The sequence below is a fragment of the Mauremys reevesii genome, linkage group 25 (genome assembly GCF_016161935.1).
Source record: "Mauremys reevesii isolate NIE-2019 linkage group 25, ASM1616193v1, whole genome shotgun sequence".
NCBI classification, from domain to species: Eukaryota; Metazoa; Chordata; order Testudines; family Geoemydidae; genus Mauremys; species Mauremys reevesii.
In genome coordinates, this window is record NC_052647.1 from 5,809,656 (window position 1) to 5,833,333 (window position 23,678).

General features: G+C 59.0%; 1 protein-coding gene and 1 long non-coding RNA gene across 2 annotated transcripts in view; one reads left to right on the top strand and one right to left on the bottom strand.

The window, feature by feature from the left end:
• Positions 1-23,678, top strand: part of LOC120391433 — a 341,872-nt gene that overhangs the window by 68,724 nt on the left and 249,470 nt on the right. The gene's annotated exons all lie outside the window — the stretch shown is intronic.
• The window catches only part of LOC120391365 (adhesion G protein-coupled receptor E5-like), a 209,343-nt gene that overhangs the window by 20,179 nt on the left and 165,486 nt on the right, over positions 1-23,678 (bottom strand). Inside the window, exons 14-16 of the mRNA XM_039514957.1 lie at positions 6,559-6,714; positions 4,824-4,979; positions 3,972-4,127 (exon numbers count right to left, since the gene is read on the bottom strand). Coding sequence (XP_039370891.1) covers positions 3,972-4,127; positions 4,824-4,979; positions 6,559-6,714 — 468 coding nt within the window. The remainder of the gene's footprint in view (positions 1-3,971; positions 4,128-4,823; positions 4,980-6,558; positions 6,715-23,678) is intronic.

Genomic DNA, 23,678 nt, shown 5'->3' on the forward strand with positions numbered 1-23,678 from the left:
AAGACCCCGGGCCCCCGGAATTCTCTGGGCGGCCCTGCTGACCGCTCTGGACAGCAATCTGAACTCGGATGCAGTGGCCAGGTAGACAGGAAAAGCCCCGCGAACTTTTGAATATTTCCTGTTTGCCCAGCGTGGAGCTCTGATCAGCACGTGTGGCGATGCAGTTAAAAAATCAAAATAAAGAAAGAGCTCCCGCATGGACCATGCGGATGTGATCGCTGTAAGGGCAGGCAAATCTGTTCTATCAGCGCACTGTTACAGAAGACGAAATTCAAAATCATTTTTAAAAGATCTCCAGACAGACGCCATAGCAGGGGCTCAGCGCACTGCTGCGTGACAAGCGTAACGGAAAGCCAAAGAATCAAATGGACGCTCATGGACTGGAGGACTCAAGCTATCCCACAGTTCCTGCAGTCTCCGAAAAGCATTTGCATTCTTGGCTGAGCTCCAAATGCTTCTAGGGTCAAACACAGTGTCCGCGGTGGGTCAGGGCATAGCTCGGCAATTTACGCACCCCCCCACCCACCCCCAGAAGTGAAAGGGAAAAAAATCCCCTCTTGACTCTTTAACATGTCACCCTATCTTTACTGAATGCTGCAGATAGATGCGATGCTGCAGCACTCAACACCAACATCATTGCTCCCCCCGCCATGGGTGGCTGATGGTGCAATATGACTGGTACCCATCCTCATCATCAGCCTATTGGCACATGGGGCAGTGCAAAAGGACTGGTAACCATGCCAACTAGCATCAGTTAGGTCAATCAAGGGCGCCTGGCCCTAATTTTTCCTGGCAGATGGTGCAGTATGGCTGATAACCATCGTCATCATAGCAACAGGGGGCTGAGCTCCATCAGCCCCCACCCTTCATGTGTAAAGAAAAGATTCAATTGCCCCTGGACTAGAAGAGGGATGCTCTCCTCCACACTCCGTACTGTCCTGTCTGGACTATCATAGCAGCTGGAGGCTGCCTTCCACTCATTTCTCACTAACAAGTCACTGTGTCTTATTCCTGCATTCTTTATTACTTCATCACACAAGTCGGGGGACAATGCTACAGTAGCCCAGGAAGGCTGGGGGAAGAATGGAATCAACAGGTGGGGTTGTTGCAGGAGCACCCCCTGTGAATAGCATACAGCTCATAATTTCTGCTGGATCTGACACAGAGCAGCTGTGCTCTCTGGTTCTATGATACAGTAGTTCTCTAGTACACTTGCCCAAATTCTAGACAGGACTGATTCTATTTTTAGATACCAAAAGGAGGGATTGACTCAGGAGTCATTCCCAATTTTGGCTTTTGCGCCCCTGGCTAAGAGCAGCCAGGGGCACTTATGACAGCAACAGATGGTACAGTGCAAAAGGACTGGTAACCATGATCATCTTTTTACCAATTTATGGATTGGTAGATGGTGCAGTATGGCTGATAACCATCTCTGCTGTCATGCAAAAGCAAAAGCATGCTGCTGTGTAGCGCTGCTGAATCGCCTCTGTCAGCGGCATCTAGTACACATACGGTGACAGTCACAAAAGGCAAAACAGGCTCCATGATTGCCATGCTATGGCATCTGCCAGGGCAATCCAGGGAAAAAAACCGCGAAATGCTTGTCTGCCGTTGCTTTCCCAGAGGAAGGAGTGACTGACGACATTTACCCAGAACCACCCGCGACAATGATTTTTGCCCCATCAGGCACTGGGATCTCAACCCGGAAATTCCAAGGGGCGGGGGAGGCTGCGGGAACTATGGGATAGCTACGGAATAGCTACCCACAGTGCAACGCTCCAGAAGTCGATGCTAGCCTCGGACCGTGGACGCACACCACCGATTTAATGTGTTTAGTGTGGCTGCGCGCACTCGATTTTATACAATCTGTTTTACAAAACCGGTTTATGCAAATTCGGAATAGTCCCGTAGTATAGACGTACCCTAGGAGGGTGGTGAAGCACCGGAATGGGTTACCTAGGGAGGTGGTGAAATCTGCTTCCTTAGAGGCTTTTAAGGTCAGGCTTGACAAAGTCCTGGCTGGGATGATTTAGTTGGGGATTGATCCTGCTTTGAGCAGGGCATTGGACTAGATACCTCCTGAGGTCCCTTCCTGCCCTGATATTCTCTGATTCTATGATTCCTATGGATGATGAGAACAGCCAGAGGGATCATAGTTAACGGGCACAAACACATGGGAAGAGAGAGAAAACCTCCTGCTGTGGGGCTTCAGCCCAGCTGAGTATTAGAGACCAGGAAGTGAGGGCAGATTATCCCCTGGCTGCCAGTGCAGGGCTCTTCCACCGTCCTCTGCAGCATCTGGCTTTGGTCCGTTGGAGCTGGGATACCAGGCTAGATGGGCCTCAGCTCTGATCCCATCTGTACTGTGCAGGTGCCAGTGTTACTTGTGTCTCAGCCTGGCCTGCACCACGGTTTTGCCTCTTCAGAGGTTTAGCTGCTCCCGGGGCACTGAACCCTGTCAGAACCTACCGGCTGCATCCTGCCAAGTGCTGCCTCCTCCGCCCCTCGACCCTGCGACACTCGTGGGTTCCCCTGACAGCACCAAGGCTGCTCCGCATTTCCAGAACCTGCTTTATTCCGGAAATGACGTACAATCGGGTTCTGCCCCCGAAGGCTTCCAAGAGTCCATGCGGGATGGGAACGGAGCTTCCAGCGTCCCTATCCATCCCATCCTGGTTCCATTGGGATGTTTATAGTGGGTAGCGCCGCAGCCGGGGCCCCGTGGTGCCAGGTGCTGTACACACATCCAGCCACAGCACAGCCGCTGCTCCAAAGTGCTTTCCCCAGCTCCGACGCTCTGTCTGCTGGAGAAGGGGGGCCATGCACTGGGTTCTCGGTGGTGCGGCCAGAGCTCTCCCCTCCCTCGGGCACACGGGTGTCCAAACCCGCTCCCAGTTTCAGGGAGCTCTGAGATTGGGTGTCTCTAGGGGCTTAAGTACACGGGGAAATTGACGGTAACAGCTCCTGTGGAATCGCTCCCCGTCCGGACACTCTGGTCTGGAATAATCAGTGCGCTTCCAAAGAGAACAGCGATCACCATCAATCCCCCCGGGGCCAAGCCCTAGGGATTCTCCACACGATACCAGCTATCCCCGCACAATCCCCGGGGCGCTGGCTGAGATCCCTGCGGCGCTGATTTCTTCTTGTGCCTAGACCCGCCCCAGGGCACTGGCTGGGGTTATCCCACGCGGCCTGGGGCTGGCGCAGGAACGGCTTCAGCCGAGGTCTCTGCCGGGGAAGCGATTGAACCAATGGGCTCCTGAGTTCTCCCAGTGCTATGGGCCCAGTGCTCTGCGCCCCCCCAAACGGGGGTGTAACAGGCGGTTTCCATGGGAACGGCCGGCTGGGACTTGATACAAACTCTAACCACCAGCTGAATGTCGCTAACAAGGGCCTGGAACGCCCCGGCCCCTTCTCCGGTCAGTCACCCTGGCTGCCTAAGGGGGCATAATGGCCCCCTAGGAAACACCCTCCCATCCAGGGGGCTCCCTGTCAGTGTGGAGCTGGAAAAGGCTCTGCTCCCAGCCCTGAGGAAGGGGGCAGATTGGCGGTGTGGCCGGGGTGCCCTGCGCTGGGGCTATTCCCTGCCCCCCAGGCCCATAGGGGGCAGAGCGCACTGTGCTGTATGTGGACCATACACGAGGCCCCTTCCCAGGCTCAGGGGCACTAGCAGCCTGGAATCTGTGTGCTGGGGACAGCGAGGGCCCCACCCACCCGTCTCCCCGGCGCCTCCCTGCAAACCTAGGGGTTTATTCCCAATCCAAACACCGAGCCAGGGTAGATCCTGCCCCCACGTGCTGGGGCAGCAGTTGAGGGTCACAGCTGATCAGACTCCTGGTGAGTGGATCAAGTGCCTTTGCTGCAGCTGGCAGCACCCTCTGGAGCAGCACCAGGCCTGGAATGAGCCCGGGGTGTGTGTATGGCGGGGGGGGGAACTGAGCATTGTGCAGTGGGGCCAGGGGAGAGCTCACCCTGGCAGCTGTTCTCACTTGCATGTGTGAACTTGGCTTTCCCAGAGCTGGGCTCGTAGCCATCGATGCAGGTGCAGGAGTAATTCCCAGGCACGTTGGTGCAGTTTGCGTGGGGTCCACAGTCTGCCAGGCTCGGGCCCTGACACTCGTCAATATCTGCAGCACAAGAGGGGACGCTCTGTACGGTCCTGGCAGGGAGACGTTCCCCATATCACGCCCCCACCCCGAGCCCCGGCACTGAGCTGGGTGATGGGACCCAGGTGACCGGACCCCTGGTGACCGGGCCCCCAGACCCCTTCTCCGGTCAGGCTGCCCTGGCTGCCTAAGGGGACATAATGGCCCTCTAGGAAACACACTCCCATCCAGGGGGCTCCCTGTCAGTGTGGGACTGGAAAAGGCTCTGCTCCCAGCCCTGAGGGAGGGGGCAGATTGGGGGTGTGGCCGGGGTGCCCTGCGCTGGGGCTATTCCCTGCTCCCCAGGCCCATAGGGGGCAGAGCGCACTGTGCTGTACATGGACCATACACGAGGCCCCTTCCCAAGCTCAGGGGCACTAGCAGCCTGGATTGTGTGTGCTGGGGGCAGCGAGGGTCTCACCTGCCTCCCTGCAAACCTAGGGGTTTAGTCCAATCCAAACACCGAGGCAGGGGAGATCCTGGCCCCCACATGCTGGGGCAGAGGTTGACAGTCACAGTTGATCACAGCTCTGGTGAGTGAATCCGGTGCCTTTGCTGAAGCCGTTAGCAGCCTCTAGCGCAGCACCAGGCCTGGAATGAGCTCAGGGGTGTGTCTATGGTGGGGAGATAGAGACTGGAGGACTGAGCAGGGGGCAGTGGGGGCAGGGGAGAGCTCACCCCGGCAGCTGTTCTCACTCGCGTGCATGAACTTGGCTTTCCCAGAGCTGGGCTCGTAGCCATCGATGCAGGTGCAGTAGTAACTCCCGGGCACGTTGGTGCAGTTTGCGTGGGGTCCGCAGTCTGCCGGGCTCGGCCCCCGACACTCGTCAATATCTGCAGCACAAGAGGAGACGCTCTGTACAGTCCCGGCAGGGAGACGTTCCCTGTATCACCCTCCCACAGCCCCCCGCACTGAGCTGGGTGATGGGACCCAGGAGACCGGCCCCCTGGCAGCTTAACAATCACAGGCCTGATTCTCAGCTACACTCAGGCGGCACTAGGCTGCTCTGGCAGCAGAACGGCCACTGGAGAATCCCCCACCCTGCAAAAGGGGCCGCCCAGCTGGTGGGGAGCTGCTCTAGGGGTCCTGTCCCCACCCTGCTCCTAGCCCCTGATCTAGGGGCCGAGGCCGGGGCACAGCACTGCAGCTATTCCCTGCCCCCCAGGACCCATGGGGGAGGATCGGGGGTGGGGCTGGGGCACACTGTGCTGGGGCTATTCTCTCCTCCCCAGGGCCCATAGAGGGCAGAGCGCACGGTGCTATTTCCATGGCCCAGACACGAGGCCACTTCCCAGCTCAGGGGGACACGAGCAGCCCAGATGCTGCGTGCTGGGGCCAGCGAGGGTCCCCTCCCCTCTCCCCAGCGCATCTCTGCAGCACAAGGAGTTTGCTCCGTGGGTCTGTTTATTCCCCATCCAAGTGCCAGGCACAGGGGTGAGCCCAGCCCCATGCTCTGAGGCCCTGGGGTCACTGCCAAAGCTGGCAGCAGCCCCGGTGCAGCACCAGGCCTGGAACGAGCATTTGTGTGTGTGTGGGGGGGGGTGTCTCAGCAGGTGGGGCCAGGGGAGAGCTCACCCTGGCAGCTGTTCTCACTCGCGAGTGTGAACTTGGCTTTCCCAGAGCTGGGCTCGTAGCCATTGATGCAGGTGCAGTAGTAACTCCCGGGCGCGTTGTTGCAGTGAGTGTTGACTCCGCAGTCTGGCGGGCTCGGACCCAGACACTCGTTAATATCTGTAATGCAAGAGGGGACGCTCTGTACAGTCCTGGCAGGGAGACGTTCCCCATATCACGCCCCCACCCCGAGCCCCGGCACTGAGCTGGGTGATGGGACCCAGGTGACCGGGCCCCCAGACCCCTTCTCCGGTCAGGCTGCCCTGGCTGCCTAAGGGGATATAATGGCCCCCTAGGAAACACCCTCCCATCCAGGGGGCTCCCTGTCAGTGTGGGGCTGGAAAAGGCTCTGCTCCCAGCCCTGAGGGAGGGGGCAGATTGGGGGCGTGGCTGGGGTGCCCTGCGCTGGGGCTATTCCCTGCTCCCCAGGCCCATAGGGGGCAGAGCGCACTGTGCTATATGTGGACCATACACGAGACCCCTTCCCAGGCTCAGGGGCACTAGTAGCCTGGATTGTGTGTGCTGGGGACAGCGAGGGTCTCACCTGCCTCCCTGCAAACCTAGGGGTTTAGTCCAATCCAAACACCGAGGCAGGGGAGATCCTGGCCCCCACATGCTGGGGCAGAGGTTGACAGTCACAGTTGATCACAGCTCTGGTGAGTGGATCCGGTGCCTTTGCTGAAGCCGTTAGCAGCCTCTAGCGCAGCACCAGGCCTGGAATGAGCTCAGGGGTGTGTCTATGGTGGGGAGATAGAGATTGGAGGACAGAGCAGGGGGCAGTGGGGCCAGGGGACAGCTCACCCTGGCAGCTGTTCTCACTCGCGTGCATGAACTTGGCTTTCCCAGAGCTGGGCTCGTAGCCATCGATGCAGGTGCAGAAGTAACTCCCAGCCACGTTGGTGCAGTTTGCGTGGGGTCCGCAGTCTGCCGGGCTCGGGCCCTGACACTCGTCAATATCTGCAACACAAGAGGAGACGCTCTGTACAGGCCTTGCAGGGAGACGTTCCCTGTATCACCCTCCAGCCCCCGCACTGAGCTGGGTGATGGGACCCAGGTGACCGGGCCCCTGGCAGCTTAACAATCACAGGCCTGGTTCTCAGCTACACTCAGGCGGCACTAGGCTGCTCTGGCAGCGGAACGGCCACTGGAGAATCCCCCACCCTGCAAAAGGGGCCACCCCAGCTGGTGGGGAGCTGCTCTAGGGGTCCTGCCCCCACCCTGCTCCTAGCCCCTGATCTAGGGGCCGAGGCCGGGGCACAGCACTGCAGCTATTCCCTGCCCCCCAGGACCCATGGGGGAGGATCGGGGGTGGGGCTGGGGCACACTGTGCTGTGGCAATTCTCTCCTCACCAGGGCCCGTAGGGGGCAGAGCGCACGGTGCTATTTCCATGGCCCAGACACAAGGCCCCTTCCCAGCTCAGGGGGACACTAGCAGCCCAGATGCTGTGTGCTGGAGCCAACGAGGGTCCCCTCCCCTCTGCCAGACACAGGGGTGAGCCCAGCCCCATGCTCTGAGGCCCTGGGGTCACTGCCAAAGCCGGCAGCAGCCCCGGTGCAGCACCCGGCCTGGAACAAGCATTTGTCTGTGGGGGGGGGGGGGTGTCTCAGCAGGTGGGGCCAGGGGAGAGCTCACCCTGGCAGCTGTTCTCACTCAAGTGTGTGAACTTGGCTTTCCCAGAGCTGGGCTCGAAGCCATTGATGCAGGTGCAGTAGTAACTCCCAGGCGCGTTGTTGCAGTGAGTTCTGGGTCCGCACTCTGGCGGGCTCGGCCCCAGACACTCGTTAATATCTGCAGCACAAGAGGGGACGCTCTGTACAGTCCTGGCAGGGAGACGTTCCCCGTATCACCCTCCCCCCAGCCCCTCGCACTGAGCTGGGTGAGGGGACCCAGGCGACCGGGGCTCTGAGCGGTTAGTGCTTAAGGGCCTGATTCTCAGTGACCCATTTCTGCTGCTGGAATGTCAGAAACAGCCCCCCCCCCGAGCCTCCTGTCCCAGGTACGGGGGGTTCAGCCTCACAAACACCCAGATCCCCCATGTGAGGGGAGGGTGACAAGCTGCGTTTCCTCTGCCCCCTCCCTCCTTGGATCCCTGCGTGACGGGATGGGGGGGGAGTATAGCCAGGGCTGCCCCATTCTGCTCCCATGGGGCCCCTCTGCCCCTGCACACCCAGGGGCTGATTAGGGCCCAGGCTGGGATTCAGACGGGTCAGTGTGATGGGCCCCACCCCCACCCTGTGCCCCATTCACAGAGCCCAACACTCCTGGCTCCTGCTGCTCACTCTGGAGGCCCCGGTTCGATCCCCAGGAGGGCGGCCCTCACCCGAGCTGCTGCCCCCCCCTCATTCCCCAGCCGGGCTGAGCACCCCCAGCAGGCCCTGCAGTCAGTGGAGTTGGCAGCTCCGGCCCTTAATGCCCTGCTCTGTCCCAGCCCCCCCAGGACAACGTGGGAGCCCCGTTACCGTCACAGGTCTCTGTTGTGTCGGTGAAGAAGAAGCGATTCCCATGTGGCTGGTATCCATCCAGGCAGGTGCAGTGGGTGCTGTTCACACACGTGGCGTTTGCTGGGCATATCACATGGTTGTTGCAGTCCCCAGTGGTACCTGCAGGGGCGGGAACAGCTGGGCAGGGTCAGCCAGTGCAGAGTGGCTCCATCCCCCCCCTCCACACACACAGGGGGATCGACTCCTTTCACACGCCCCATTCGCTGATTTTCGTCCCTGGGCGCCTGGCAAACAGCTCCGACGCCTCCACCGCCTGCCACAAGCTGCCCTCGGCTGCACAGGAGGCCTTGGCTCCCCGGGGGCCCCCGGCCAGGGCGGCCCAGAGGATTCAGGGGGCCTGGGGCAATGCAATTTTGGGGGCCCCTTCCATAAAAAAATGGCAATATTATAGAATACTGTATTCTCGGGGGGGCCTGGGGAAAACTGCCCCAGTTGCACACACACCCCCGCCACGGGCGGACCTGCCTCAGGCACAGACAGGCACAGCCGCCAGAGCCGGGCATCGGTTCAAGCGAAACATTTCGATCTCACCCAATTTTTCTCCTTTTTGTTGCTGTCGTCGTTACTCTCATTAGTATCAATTTCAAACCGAAACCTCGTTTCAAACCGGAAAATGGGAATTTTGGTTTTGAAAATTATTCTCCACCCCCCCCACCTTCAGCCCCACAAGCAGTTTTTTCCCGGGTAAAACCAAACATTCCTCTGAAAATGGTTCCTTGGGAAATTCCTGCCCGGCTCTGCTCTGGATTGACTGAGAGCGGAATCGGGCATGAGGCTAGTTTGGATCCTGAGCTGCCTCCCATGACCCAGATTGTGACCTGCCTACGGGGGCTCCTGGATCCTTTAGCTGCCTGGTGTTTGGGGCTCCGCTGGAATCCGTCCCTCTGACCAGCCTGAGGGGAAGGATCTCAGTGCAGCTCAGCCGGCTGCAGGGCTTGGGATTTGCAGCAGAGCTGGGCTCGGGGCGCAGAGGCCGGATCCCAAACGCCCCACCCCAGCTGGGCACGTGGGTCCCAGGTTTCAGTTCAGCCTGATTTTAGGGTGGGGGGGCACCTACAAATGTCTCTTCTAACTTCTGAGCCATCAGGGGTTTGATTTGGGCTGGTCAATAACCCGGCCCTTGGCTACAAAGGGGACCTGCCCCTCACTCCAGCCCCCAGTGTAGAGCCCTGGGCCCCAGGGTCTATTCTCTGCTGGCCACGGGGCTGGGAAGGGAAGGGGAGGGCTACGCAGGGGCCTTCTGCTCTCCCCTGCACGCACCCACCGTGCTCTATAAACCCACCCCAAGACGCCCACACCAAGGGGCTGCTCCCGGCTTGCCAGACCCCCGACTCTGCTCTCCTCCCACCAGGGAAAGGGGCCGGAGGCCGGAGCTCGGGCAGCCGGGAGCGCTGGGGAAGGTTAGCCAGGAGGAGTCAGTCTTACCTTGTACGCCAGGAGTCTGGGCCACGGTGCCCCACAGGCACAGGGCGATGCAGAGCCCTGGAAGGCAGAGACAGGGTGAGGCCCCTGGGCAGATGGTAACCGCCACTCAGCTGCACACACCCCCAGCCGCCCCAGTCCTGCCAATCCCGGGCCAATGGCCAGTCAGGGCCCTGCCGATGGTGGAATTAAAAATGCAGAAACCTGGTGCGCTGGGAAATCTGTTCCACTTCCAGTTGGGAACTGGGCTTTTGGCCAGGGGAACTGGGTCTTTTATTGTGTATATGAGCAACAAAGACCAGGAGCCCCCATTGTGAGGGAGGATGGGGAAACTGAGGCACAGTGAGGGGTAACAACTTACCCAAGGTCACCCAGTGTGTCCATGCAATAGCCAAACCCACTTGGAAAGGGGAAGCACTGAGGGGGGGATGGGGCACAACACAGGCTGCTGTTGATCTGCTTTTCACTCAGGTATCGCCCCAGATCCAGCCCCTCCTGCTGGTGTTTATTTAGAGCCTGTTGCTCTGAGTCATTAACCACACGTGGGTGTGAAGAACCAGATGCTAAAGGACCCGGGGCCGAGTGCCCGAGGTGCTGTGCAAAGGGGAAGCCCAGCGGGCTGGGGAACCCCATTGTGCTTTCCTAGGACGGGAGCTAGAAAGGGGGCGTGGCTTTGAAATTCAGCTCCGGCCGATCTCCCCCGGGGAGACTCCATGGAGGACGAGGGAGCTGGGGAGGTGACGGCATCACAGGACCCTGGGAGCGAAGGCCGAGCCATTAATTAAGAGAGTCTAAGGCCAGGACGGGAGCAGGCTGATCCGGCCTCTCGCACTGCACGGGCCAGAGAATGACCCAGGGGTTCCTGCATCCAGCCCGTAGCTGGGGATGGAGCTAGCGCAGAGCTTGAGAGGGGACAGCCCGTCTGTGCGACTCCACGTGATGGAGAAGCTGCCGCGTCCCAGGGCAGTCGGCCCTGAGGGTGACGTCCCCTCCCCGTTAAAACACGAGCCGTCGTCCTGCCCGGAGAGGGGACGTGTTGGCTATTCGGGCTCTTTATAACAGGGGCAGCAGCAGGGCCTGTTCCCAGGCAGCCCCAGCCTTGCTGGGACACCCCCCACCCCACCCGGGGCGAAGGGCTTTGGCCCCTTGGAGGCCTTTCTTCTGCGATGGGCCATTGGTGCGGGGGCAGAGCTAGGAATAGAACCCAGGAGTCCTGACACCTACCCCAGCTCTAACCACTAGACATCACTCCCCTCCCCTCCGAGCTGGGGATAGAACCCAGGAGTCCTGGCTCCCACTCCCCGCTGTAACCTCTAGACCCCACTCCCCTCATCCCAGAGCTGGGACGGAACCCAGGAGTCCTGATGCCCAGCTTGGAAGCAGGGCCAAACTCATTTCATACGATGCCTGTCAGCAATTTTTAGTCTCCACCATCGTGGGCTAGACTGGAGCAGAGGGAACCTGATCCCCAAGGCCAGTCCAGCCCCCCAACACCTTCCCCCGCCCCCATCGAACCTTTGTGTCCACAGAGCAGCACTGCACAGCCTCAGCCACTAGGGGGCGCCACAGCCCCACACCAAGGCCACAGCCCCAGGGTCCATGCAGGGCTGGGTCTGGTCCCTCAACTCTCCCCCGAGTCCCCATAGTGCCTGAGCAGGATAATTACCCACATGGCAGGCACACGCACCACAAACGTGCACATGTATGCTCACATCTGTGAACAAGTACAGATGTACAACAGGTGCGCCCACACCCATGCACGGGCACACACATGTGCTGCACACTCATGCACAGGCACAGAGGTACAGACCCGTATGTTCTCACACACCGGCAGCCTGCTGCAGCATCAGATGCAGGGACAAGGATCCCCCAGGATCCCCCCTGCTGCTCAAACTCCAGCCAGGCCGGAATGGAGGGAGAATCCTTCAAACCCTCCCGCCGGCGACAAGCTGCAGTGACTCAGCCCAGAGATAAGCGTTTGTGGGGCCCTGCCCTCTCTACCCCCCTGGGACATGGCCAGAATCCCCCAAGCAACCCCCTGCCACCAGCCTCAGTGCAACCCACTTAGCAGGGAATCAGTCCTCTCTCCTGCCCTGCTCCCCACAGCGCCCCCTGCTGGGTCAGCCCAGGACTGCAATAATAACACTCCAGCACTTTAACCAGGGCTTGCTGCTGCTGCTGCCCCTGGGGTCCTGTGTAGCCGGCAGGAGCCGGGGAATCGCACCATAGAATCATAGAATCTGAGGGTTGGAAGGGACCTCAGGAGGTCATCTAGTCCAACTCCCTGCTCAAAGCAGGACCAAATCCAACTAAATCATCCCAGCCAGGGCTTTGTCAAGCCTGACCTTAAAAACCTCTAAGGAAGGAGATTCCACCACCTCCCTAGGTAACCCATTCCAGTGCTTCACCACCCTACTAGTGAAAAAGCTTTTCCTAATGTCCACCCTAAACCTCCCCCTCTGCAACTTGAGACCATTACTCCTTGTTCTGTCATCTTCTACCACTGAGAACAGTCTAGATCCATCCTCTTTGGAACCCCCTTTCAGGTAGTTGAAAGCAGCTATCAAATCCCCCCTCATTCTTCTCTTCTGCAGACTAAACAATCCCAGTTCCCTCAGCCTCTCCTCGTAAGTCATGTGCTCCAGCCCCCTAATCATTTTTGTTGTCCTCCGCTGGACTCTCTCCAATTTATCCACATCCTTCTTGTAGTGTGGGGCCCAAAACTGGACAAAGTACTCGAAATGAGGCCTCACGAGAGCTGAATAGAGGGGAATGATCACATCCCTCGATCTGCTGGAAATGCCTCTACTTATACAACCCAAAATGCCATTAGCCTTCTTGGCAACAAGGGCACACTGTTGACTCATATTCAGCTTTTTGTCCACCGTAACCCCTAGGTCCTTTTCTGCAGAACTGCTGCCCAGCCATTCGGTCCCTAGTCTGTAGCAGTGCATGGGATTCTTCCGTCCTAAGTGCAGGACTCTGCACTTGTCCTTGTTGAACCTCATCATATTTCTTTTGGCCCAATCCTCTAATTTGTCTAGGTCCCTCTGTATCCTAGCCCTACCCTCCAGCGTATCAACCACTCCTCCCAGTTTAGTGTCATCTGCAAACTTGCTAAGGGTGCAGTCCACACCATCCTCCAGATCGTTAATGAAGATATTGAACAAAACCGGCCCCAGCACCGATCCTAGGGGCACTCCACTTGATACCGGCTGCCAACTAGACATGGAACCATTGATCACTACCCGTTGAGCCCGACCATCTAGCCAGTTTTCTATCCACCTTACCGTCCATTCATCCAGCCCATACTTCTTTAACTTGCTGGCAAGAATACTGTGGGAGACTGTATCAAAAGCTCTGCTAAAGTCCAGAAATAGCACATCCACTGCTTTCCCCTCATCCACAGAGCCGGTTATCTCATCATAGAAGGCAATTAGGTTAGTCAGGCATGACTTGCCCTTGGTGAATCCATGCTGACTGTTCCTGATCACTTTCCTCTCCTCTAAGTGCTTCAGAATCGATTCCTTGAGGACCTGCTCCATGATTTTTCCAGGGACTGAGATGAGACTGACTGGCCTGTAGTTCCTTGGATCGTCCTTCTTCCCTTTTTTAAAGATGGGCACTACATTAGCTTTTTTCCAGTCATCCGGGACCTCCCCCGATCGCCATGATTTTTCAAAGATAATGGCCAATGGCTCTGCATTCTCATCGGCCAACTCCTTTAGCACCCTCGGATGCAATGCATCCGGCCCCATGGACTTGTGCTCGTCCAGCTTTTCTAAATAGTCCTGAACTACTTCTTTCTCCACAGACAGCTGGTCACCTCCTTCCCATACCGTGCTGCAGAGAGCAGCTGTCTGGGAGCTGACCTTGTCTGTGAAGACAGAGGCAAAAAAAGCATTGAGTACACTAGCTTTCTCCACATCCTCTGTCACTAGGTTCCCTCCCTCATTCAGCAAGGGGCCCACACTTTCCTTGACTTTCTTCTTGTTGCTAACATACCTGAAGAAACCCTTCTTGTTACTCCTAACATCTCCGGCTAGCTGCAACTCCAAGTGTGATTTGGCCTTCCTAATTTCACTCCTGCCTGAGCAATACTTTTATACTCCTCCCTGGTTATTTGTCCAGTCTTCCACTTCTTGTAAGCTGTTTTTTTGTGTTTAAGACGAGCAAGGATTTCACTGTTAAGCCAAGCTGGTCGTCTGCCATATTTACTTTTCTTCCTACACATCGGGATGGTTTGTTCCTGCAACCTCAATAAGGATTCTTTAAAATACAGCCAGCTTTCCTCGACTCCTTTCCCTGTCATGTTATTCTCCCAGGGGACCTTGCTCATCCGTTCCCTGAGGGAGTTGAAGTCTGCTTTTCTGAAGTCCAGGGTCTCTGTTCTACTGCTCTCCTTTCTTCCTTGTGTCAGGATCCTGAACTCGACCATCTCATGGTCACTGCCTCCCAGGTTCCCATCCACTATTGCTTCCTCTACTATTTCTTCCCTGTTTGTGAGCAGCAGGTCAAGAAGAGCTTTTCCCCTAGTTGGTTCCTCCAGCACTTGCACCAGGAAATTGTCCCCTACACTTTCCAGAAACTTCCTGGATTGTCTGTGCACTGCTGTATTTCTCTCCCAGCAGATATCGGGGTGATTAAAGTCACCCATGAGAACCAGGGCCTGTGATCTAGCAACTTCTGTTAGTTGCTGGAAGAAAGCCTCGTCCTCCTCATCCCCCTGGTCTGGTGGTCTGTAGCAGACTCCCACCACGACATTACCCTTGTTGTTCATATTTCTAAATTTAATCCAGAGACTCTCAGGTTTTTCTGCAGTTTCATACTGGAGCTCTGAGCAGTCATACTGCTCTCTTACATACAACGCAACTCCCCCACCTTTCCTGCCCTGCCTATCCTGCCTGAACAGTTTATATCCATCCATGACAGTACTCCAATCATGTGAGTTATCCCACCAAGTCTCTGTTATTCCAATTACATCATAATTCCTTGACTGTGCCAGGACTTCTAGTTCTCCCTGCTTGTCCCCCAGGCTGCCCCTTCAGATGGCAACGGCCGGGCGGTGACCACTACCAGTGAGCACCGTCCCCTCCCACCACATGAATCATGGAACAACCTCGGCCAAGAGCTGACGGAGGCACTCGAGAGACCCGAACTCCCCCGCCTGCTGGATTCCCACCTGGCCCCCCTCAACCCCTGCATCCAACCTGCCCCCCTTGACCCCGGATTCCCACCTGAACCCCCAAACTGGCCCCCTGCTCTCTGGGTCCCACATGGCCCCCCAGACCTCCAGACTCCCACCTACCCCCTGGGTCCAGCCTGTCTTCCCTGCTCTTTAGGTCCGAACTGCCCCCCCTGGGTCCAACAAGCCCCCCCTACCCCAACCAGTTCCCTGGATCCAGTACAGCTACCCTGGATCTGGCATGCGCCCCCTTCCCACCCAATGGGGACTCATCCCAGCTCCTGTGCTCCCAGGTACGATCCAGCGCCCCCCTTCCAGGTCTGCCACCACCACAGACACACCGCAGCTCCCATGACGTTTTAAGGCCCCATTGCGGGGAGGCGGGTGATGACCCATGTGCCCCCCCCCCCCCCGCCCCCGGGAACGTCTCAGGCTCATGTCTCAGCCGGAGGCGGGCGCACAGAATAACTGTCCCTGTGTCCCATCCAGCCCCTCCAGGCCTTGGCCAGCAGCTGCCTCCCAATAGCCAAGAACATTTTCCCAGGGGGCAGAAGGGGTGAAAAGGAACATTAAGTGGGGGGGGGTGTCAGGAGGCCTTAAAAAGAGGCCAGGGCCCCTCCCTCTGCCCCCCCAAACAGCCCCGATCCTGCCCCTCAGCAGCCACAGCAGAGACACCCCTGGCTGTTCGGGGTGGGTGGATCTGAGCATGGAAAGTTTGGGAGTGGGCTGGGGGGCAGGATTGGGCCCTCGCCGAGCAGAGGGGGCCGGGCAGGTGAACGACAGAGGAACAGGGTGAGGGGCAGAGACCCAGAGGCCAGGAGAGGTGCCCAGATGTGGCTGCAGGTCTGCGCAGAGTCACCCCAGGGAGGGATCTGACCCACAGCCTGGGTACAGGAGAGGCCACGCTAACTCCTGGGGTGCCAGGGAGGCACGGGGGTGGGGAGAGCAGCACCCAGACCAGACCTTTCACCCCCCAAGGGACCTATGGCGCTTGGCACCATCAACCTGAGGGATTGGGGGGGCAGAGTCTCCTCTCACTGCCCCCGGGAGTCACCCCATTGTAAACCAGGCCCAGTTACCACCACCTGAACAGAAGCTCTTAGTTCTCCTATCCCATGTGGGGGTGTAAATCTGGAGTAACCCTGCTGTGAAATGGTGTAAGGGAGGGATGTGCCCTCCCCCCTACCTGCACGGACTGTCAGAGCCCCCCCCACCCAACACAGCCTCATTGGTACCATCCCAGCCCCGAGGACGTCCCGCCCCTGAGGTCAGCCCCCCCCGGGGCGCTGGAGGAAGAGAGGCTGGCGCTGAGAAATAGTCCCGGGACAGACGGGTGATTCTCCCCCTGACACAATGGAAAGGGCCCGACTCCCGCAGCCGCGGCCCCAGACAAAGTGCAGACAGTCCCCGTCTCTGCCCTCCCCCACACCGGACAGACGTGCGCTCGCCCTGGGGCGCTGGATCAGAGCCACCGCAGAGCCCGGCTGCTGGCGGGAGGGAGGGATCCGGGCTGGCGTCAGCCTGGGCCCAAACTCTGGGGCAGGAGCACAACCCAAGGGGGGAGGGGCTGGGCTGACGGGGTGGGGGGCTGCTCTGGGAATGGACTGTGGAAAAGTGACTCACACACACACACACACGTGTGTCAGGCAGATCCACCGACTGGAGTGACGGGCACACAACGCTCTCAGCACTGGCACGAACACACCCCAACCCGGCACAGCCAGCCTAGCTACCGGTGGACGAGACGAACTCTCATCCGGATCCAGCATCCTCAGACTGAATCGTTAGCCCAGCTCAGTCGGCTGCACCTGCCCAGTCCTGGGAAGGTCAACGGGGCCATTAGGGGCACAGAGAGCAGCATGGGGGGGCAGGGCCATGCAGGGGGCACCAAGGGCAGGATTTCCCTCGCACACCCTTGTCACAATGCACCAGACTAGCCCAGGGGTGACTCACCCCCCCACTTGTTCACTGAGTGCCCGTCACATCCCTCCCAGCAGCCGCCCCACAGCAGGATAACAGCCTACTCCTCTGCATGCCGATGGTGCTCCCCCCCTTAGCCCACCCCACTGGGCTGCTCTGCTCTGTGCCGGAGCTGGACTCTAAGAAACAACCACCAGAGGCTCTGGCCTCAGGAGAATGGTGCCTCCTGGGGCCACAAGGGGTTAAGATGACAGAGCCTTGCGGGGGCGGGGTGGGCTAAGCCCCCCCCCCCCCCATTTCCTGGCCTGCAGCCCCTCAGAGGCAGCCTGCACAGCTGGGTTGATTTAGCTCCGCACAGTCTGGGCTTCGTTTCTCAGGCAGGCTCAGCTGCGGTTTCCTCTGGAATCTGCTGCCCCCGGGGTGTCCCCCTTCCCCTGACGCACACGGGGTCCCGGCAGTGGGCGCCGCTTCCCAGATGGGGCCGGAAGCGCCAGCCAAGTCCCCCCAGCGCTGGGGGCTGGTGGCCGGCGGCCATGGCTGGTCAGTCTCTCTCTAGGCTTTCTGTGGGTCCATGAACCCCAATCCCTGGTTGCAGGCAGGAGCCCGGACCGGCTGCTGCTCAAATTCCAACCCAGGAGCTGCTGGCTGGGACCAGCTGGGGGCCATCTGCAAAGGGCCCCATGGCGTTCCCAGCCCCGGCCGAGCAGCCCCGGCCCCAAGGGCCCGCAGGGCCCAGCAGCACCCCGGCTCTCCTGCAATCAGACATGCAGGGCTGGGCTGGCCCCTGTGCTGAGGCAGGACCAGTTCAATCACCTCCTGGGTCTCACAGAGCAGTGATTCTCAGCCAGGGGTACGTGTACCCCCAGGGGGATCATGCACAGGCCTTCCCAGGGGTACATCCACTCATCTAGATATTTGCCTAGTTTTACAACAAGCAACAGAAAAACCGCAAGCGAAGTCAGTACAAACTAAAATTTCATATGACTTGTTTATACTGCTCTATGTACTGTACACTGAAGTGTAACAATATTTATATTCCAAGTGATTTATTTTACAACGTTATGGTGAAAATGAGGCACTCAGCAATTTGTCCGGAGTAGTGGGGCTGGGACGCTTTTATGTGTGATTTTGTAAGCAGGCAGTTTTTAAGTGAAGTGGGACAGGGTGCGCAAGACAAATCCGACTCCTGGAAGGGGCACAGGGGTCTGGAAAGGTTGAGAGCCACCGATACGGAGGACGCTGTTATCCATTTTGCAAAAGGGGAAAGACACAGAACAGCAGGGTGGTTTGGGGATTAAGGCGCTGGGCTGGGGCTCTGGAGATCAGCCCTCAGTTCTTTGGTTCTTCCCCAGAATCCCTGGACAGGTCACTGCCACCTGCTGTGCCTCAGTTTCCCCATTTGTAAAACAGGGATAAGACTCTGCTTTGTAAAGGTACTGAGGTGTCTAACTCCCATTGATTTTTTAAAAAAAAATCTGCCCCGGGGGCCTTCCTTTGTCTAGCTCTTCCGGGCAAGGGCTGTCTGTGTCGTGTCCGGCACAGCAGGGCCCCGAGCGCAGGCAGGGTCTGTGCAGCACCCGGCGCATGGGGCCTCCCATCTCAGCCGGGGTCTGTAGCTGCGACCATAATACACCTAATGCACGAGAGGAAGTGACCTGACCCAGTCTCAGTAGAAAGGCCAAAGATGGACTGTACCTAGAGACCAACACCCAGGGCTGAAGCAGAGGGGCGGGGCAGTAGTTTGCTAGGCCAATGGAGCGAGGCTGTCATCCCAGTTGGGGGGGCTGGCCCCACGGACTCCCACAGAGTGAGATCCTGGGATCTGGGGGAAGCACCAAGGCCGGCTCTGTTGTGAAAACATCCGGGGGATAACTAGGGGTTTTATCGGTTCCCTTTTCACGAGGCCACTTATCTCCTGGCTACTTCCCCGCACTTCTCTGCAGGGCAGGACTCAAGCGGTGTCGAAAGCCCTGAGCCGTTAGGGGCGGCAGTGGGGCAGGTGAGTGCTAGTGCCCAGGTCTGCGAGGACACCCAGAAATTGGTGTGAGGGACTCAGGTGCTAGTGCCCAGGTGTGCGAGGACACCCAGGGGCTGGAGATTGGTGCAAGGGACCCAGGTACTAGTGCCCGGGTGTGCGAGGACACCCAGAGGCCAGGCAAAGGGTCAGACTGGTTCAGACTTTGCCCAGGGCTCCAGCGAGTGACTGGATCTGGGTCCAGCCATGACATGGTGCCGCTTTGCCCGTGGTTCAGCCAGAGCCCCCCTCACTCACAGAGCCGGCTGCAGGCCTCTAACCTGCATTGTTTCCTCTCTTCGCCCTGCACGTTGGCCCCTGTGTCACCCGGAGCTGGGGGAGGAGGGGGCTGGGCTCTCCGGAGACATCCCCATTGTCTTTGTCAGCAATCACTTTCCGAGCTGGGCTAGGCCAGGCAATCCCTGTGCGGCTCCACACTGGGGGGCCTCTCCCGACAGGGCACTGGGGAGAACGGCGCGAGCAGGGCAGGGAGTCCTGCCCTTGGCCGGGGTGCAGGGCGGGAAGTCAGGACACCAGGGCTCCATTCCCCGACTCTGTCACTGGCCTGCTGGGTGACCTTGGGCAAGTCACGTCCCCGCTCTGTGCCTCGGTTTCCCTTTCCACCCCATGTCTAATTACACTGCGAGCTCTTTAGCGCAGGTATATTTTTAAAGGGACTCAGAGCCCACTGCAAGTCTGCACCGTGCCCGGCACAACGGGGACCCCGATTTCAGGCCAGGTCTGTGCAGTGCCCGGCCTAACGGAATTGGGGGGCCCTACAGTGGGTGGGGCCTGTAGCCCAGGGGTTCTCACCTCAGTGTGCAGCCACCAACTCCTGCTGGTGGCCGTTCTGACAAACCCGTCTCTGTCCCCACCCTGGGGAACTCGCCAGCCGCCTGCAGAGTCCCGGCTGGGTTGGGGGAGCTGCCCAGGGGAGGGTCCTGGTGACTGAGCGCAGACGCTGCCTCCACTGAGGAGAGCCGCCTCCAGCGCCGCACACGCCGGCCCCACGGCTCCAGAGGTGCTGCCCGGAGCATCTCACTGCCCTCAGTAACAGCTGCTCAGCTGGGCGCTGCAGGGAGGGGCCGCTGCTTTGCCCCTCCCAGTCTCTGCTTTAAAAGACGTCTCTCCCTTACACAAGTGTCACTCCAGTGAGGCCAGATCCCAGCTGGCGTAAACTGGCCGTCGCTCCTTGGGAGTCAATGGGGCCGGACCCCGTAGCTCCCATCGACTTCAATACACTTACCCCTTTCATCTGCTCACTCAGGCTGGCCCTGGTGTAACCTCCTCCCCCAGAGCAGCCATTTACCCCCCGACGGATTGGGCAGCACTTACACCCCCAGTTCCCTCCCCTCAACCCCTGGACCCCACTCCCCTCCCCAAGCTGGGGACAGCACCCAGGAGTCCTCCCCAGCCCTCACTCCTCCACCCACCAGCCCACACACGTGCAGCTCACAGGCTGGCAACGTGCCCAGCGAGGTGCTGTTTGCCTGGGATGCGGGAGCTCTGGAGCAGCCCCACCACTCTCGGAGGGTCAGGGTGTCTAGCAGCTCGGCCACAAGACTAGGAGTCAGGACACTAGGTTCTAGTCCCACCTCTGCCACTGGCTTGTTGGGTGACCTTGGGCAAGTCACTTTCCTCTCTCTGTGCCTCAGTTTCCCCTCCCACACATTATCAATGTAGATTATGAGCTCTTCAAGGCACGTGTCTGTGCAGCACCCATGACAACAGGGGCCTCCGATCGTGGGTGGGATCTCTGAGTTTCTGTAACCTAAGTAATAACCACAGCACTCTGCTGGGAGCCCTGCTCTAACCACTAGACCACACTGCCCTCCCAGACCTGGTTCTAGAATACAGGAGTCCTGGCTCTCTCCCACCTGACACCAGTCCCCTCTCAAAGCACTTTTCTTGGAATCAACCCCTGACGTTCCGGGCAAGGCCCCAGCAGGTGTAAACCGGCCTAGCCCTAGTGAGCTCAATGGAAGGAGGGCAATTCACACCAGCTGGGCTCTGGCCCCCCTGTGCTTTCCTCTGCCCTGGGTAGTTTCCAGGAATCGCTGTCACCTCAGCATCTCGCTGCTACTGAGTAACCCTGCGGGGATCCGGAGAACTGCCCCCACCCCCATGATACTGTATCTGCCTTTCTGCCCCGCCCCCGCATCTCACAACAGGGGCCTGATCCCCACTGTACCAGAACGACGGCCCCTGGCAAAGAGGAGACAGGCCAAGGAGGAATCTGCCGACAGATCCTGGCAGCTCAGTTCCCACCCAGGCCCGTAGCTCCAGATGTTGGTGAGACTAGACACGTTCGCTACGTCAGTTCTCACGTTACAGCCCTGCCAGCCAAGGGGCGATGGGGAGAGATGCTGCCAGGCCGAGGCCGACACCCGGACACGAGCGCTGCCGGCCCCTCCCTGACGGCGCGTTGGCGGCACTTCGGCCCCATCCAGCCCTAAAGCGCCTCATGGGCATTCACAGCGCGCACGGCCCCACTGATGAGAAAGAGCTGCCACCAGCCCCATTTTACAGGTGGGGAAACTGAGGCACTGAGCGACAACTCACCCACAGTCTCAGAGCAAGTGGCAGGCCACTTGCAGTCTCAGAGCAAGTGGCAGCTGGGAAGAGAACCCAGGAGTCCTGGCTCCCAGCTCCCCACTGCTTTATGAAACCAGGAAATCAAATACAAAAAACAAAGCCACTGATCAAACAAATGGCTGGCACCAATTCTACTGTCACAGATTGTATTTACTAGCCATACTGCTGTGGCACCAAGGCCCCATTGTACCAAGCTTGGCATCAAGAGCCAAACAGACAAGTTTACTGCTGTGGAAACTGAGGCTAATAGTCATTGACGGACCTGTCCTCCATGAATGTATCTAGTGACCACTCCCAGTAACCCGCGCTGCTCCCCAGGGTGTCAGAGAGGAGCCCAGCCCAGCCAGACAAATAGCACAATCCTCTAGTGCCCGGGACAGCCCAGCAGATCCCTGCCCCGCCAGAGACAAGGGTCCTGGTCCCATTCACACCAGTACGGGATCCAGGAGTCACTCCCCTGGAGTCACACAAGGGGAAACGTGTGGGAGCAGAATCGGGCCCAGTTGCTCCAGATTTCCACGGGGGGGTGGGGGAAATCAGCCCCCGGCGGCACTGGCTGGGCCCGATCCTGCCCCCACTCGGTCACGACGCTGTAAAGGCAGAGGGTGTAAATGAGCGTCACTCCCCGGGAGTCCGGGCAGCAAAACACACCAGCCGGGGACCCGCCCCGGGGATCTAGGAGCGTAGCTGGGGGGGGAGCGGCCCCTCCCCCACTGAGCACAGCCCCCCCAAGTGGCGCCTTATTACGAATTTGTAAGAAGGCAGAAAGGTCCGATTCTCCTCCCCCTCCGCCCCGCAGAGTGCGGCGCTGCTGATTGGCCGCCGGGACCTGATTGAGCCGCTCCCATTGGGCCTCCAGCAGCCAGACCCCGCCCCTCCCGCGGCCTCCACACGCTGTGGGGGGAGGGGCTGTGCGCTGGCGCGTGTTTAACTTTGGCTCCAGAGGCTGCCGGGGGCTGGAGCTGCTGGGGGCGAGGGGAATCCGGGGGGCAGTCAGGGAGCCGGGGGAGGGTTAGATGGTTTGGGGGTGGAGAGGGTCTGGAGCAGGGGAGGGTTAGATGGTTGGGGGGTGGGGGTGGGGAGAGGGGCTGGAGCAGGGGGAGGGTTGCATGGTTTGGGCTGGAGGTGTGGAGGGGGGCTGGGGCAGTCAGGGAGCGAGCGGGGTTAGATGGGAGGAAGTCTTTCCAACAGCAAAACACAAGCACATAAAAGCAGCCGTCAGCGGGAAGTGCTATCAGCTGGCCCAGGCAGCCTGCACAGCACCCGCCCGCTTGCCTGGGCTGTATTATTAATGCATTTTATTTGGAAGATGCAGCCTGAGCGATTTAAAGGCCCCAAACAAGACTGAAAGAGCCGGGAAAGTTGCAAGCTTTCTCTGCTGGGCTTTTCATCTGGGTCACACAGTGCAAACCTGCCTGAGGCACCGCACAAGAGAGATTTATTGAGGAAGTTCGTGCATCTCGCAGCTTCAGCTCTTCTAAGCTTGCAGCCGTGGCACGAAAGGATTTGGGAGCAGTTAACAATTCTGTGCGGTTAAGAGATTTTCATTTCTTGGGCCCTGCTACCCAGTGCCACAGGGGAGACTGAGTGAGTAGCCTGGCTTGTCCTCTGCCCAGACCCAATGCCGTCCCTGCTTCTTTCCCTTGGTCTCGTTAACATGCCCCTCCCCCAGGCCTTCCCTCCAGACACACAGCCTCCTGCCTTCTCCTTCCTCACTTCCCCTTCCCTCCGTCTCTGTGGGTTTTTCTCCATGCTCGGTCCCTTGTCTGTACCCCCAGCCCATGCACTGTATTAAGCACGTCTCTGCCTCTCTTGTTTATGGGCTCTGTGCTGGGATGGCAGAGGCAGCGCTATTGTTGTGTTCTCTGCTGGGTCTGTTTGGATCAGACTAAAATCAAGTGCCCCCTTTGCTAGCCGTATCCCTCGGCCTGCTCGCAAGGGCTTCTGGCTAAACACTGAAGCCAGCTGCTAGGGCAGAGGCAGCTGCCCATTCTGATCCTCTTTCCATTCACGAATCTGGGCAGAGTTCCTCTGGACGGCGTCCACTGGTTCCCATGACGCCTTCGAGGAGCGGTGGGCGCTGTCCGGGGTTCTCTGCTCGGTGTCCCCGTCAGGCTCCCTTCTTCTGACCCTTTGACCGCACTCCTGTCCCTGTTCTTTTATTAGTTGTCCCCCCAGAATCAGCTGGGTTTTTGAGGTCCAGTAGATCCTCCCCTGAGGCTGGGGGGGATCCGTTAGCAGTGGGCGGTTCCCAGAAACCCAATAGGTACCCTCAATGGCAGG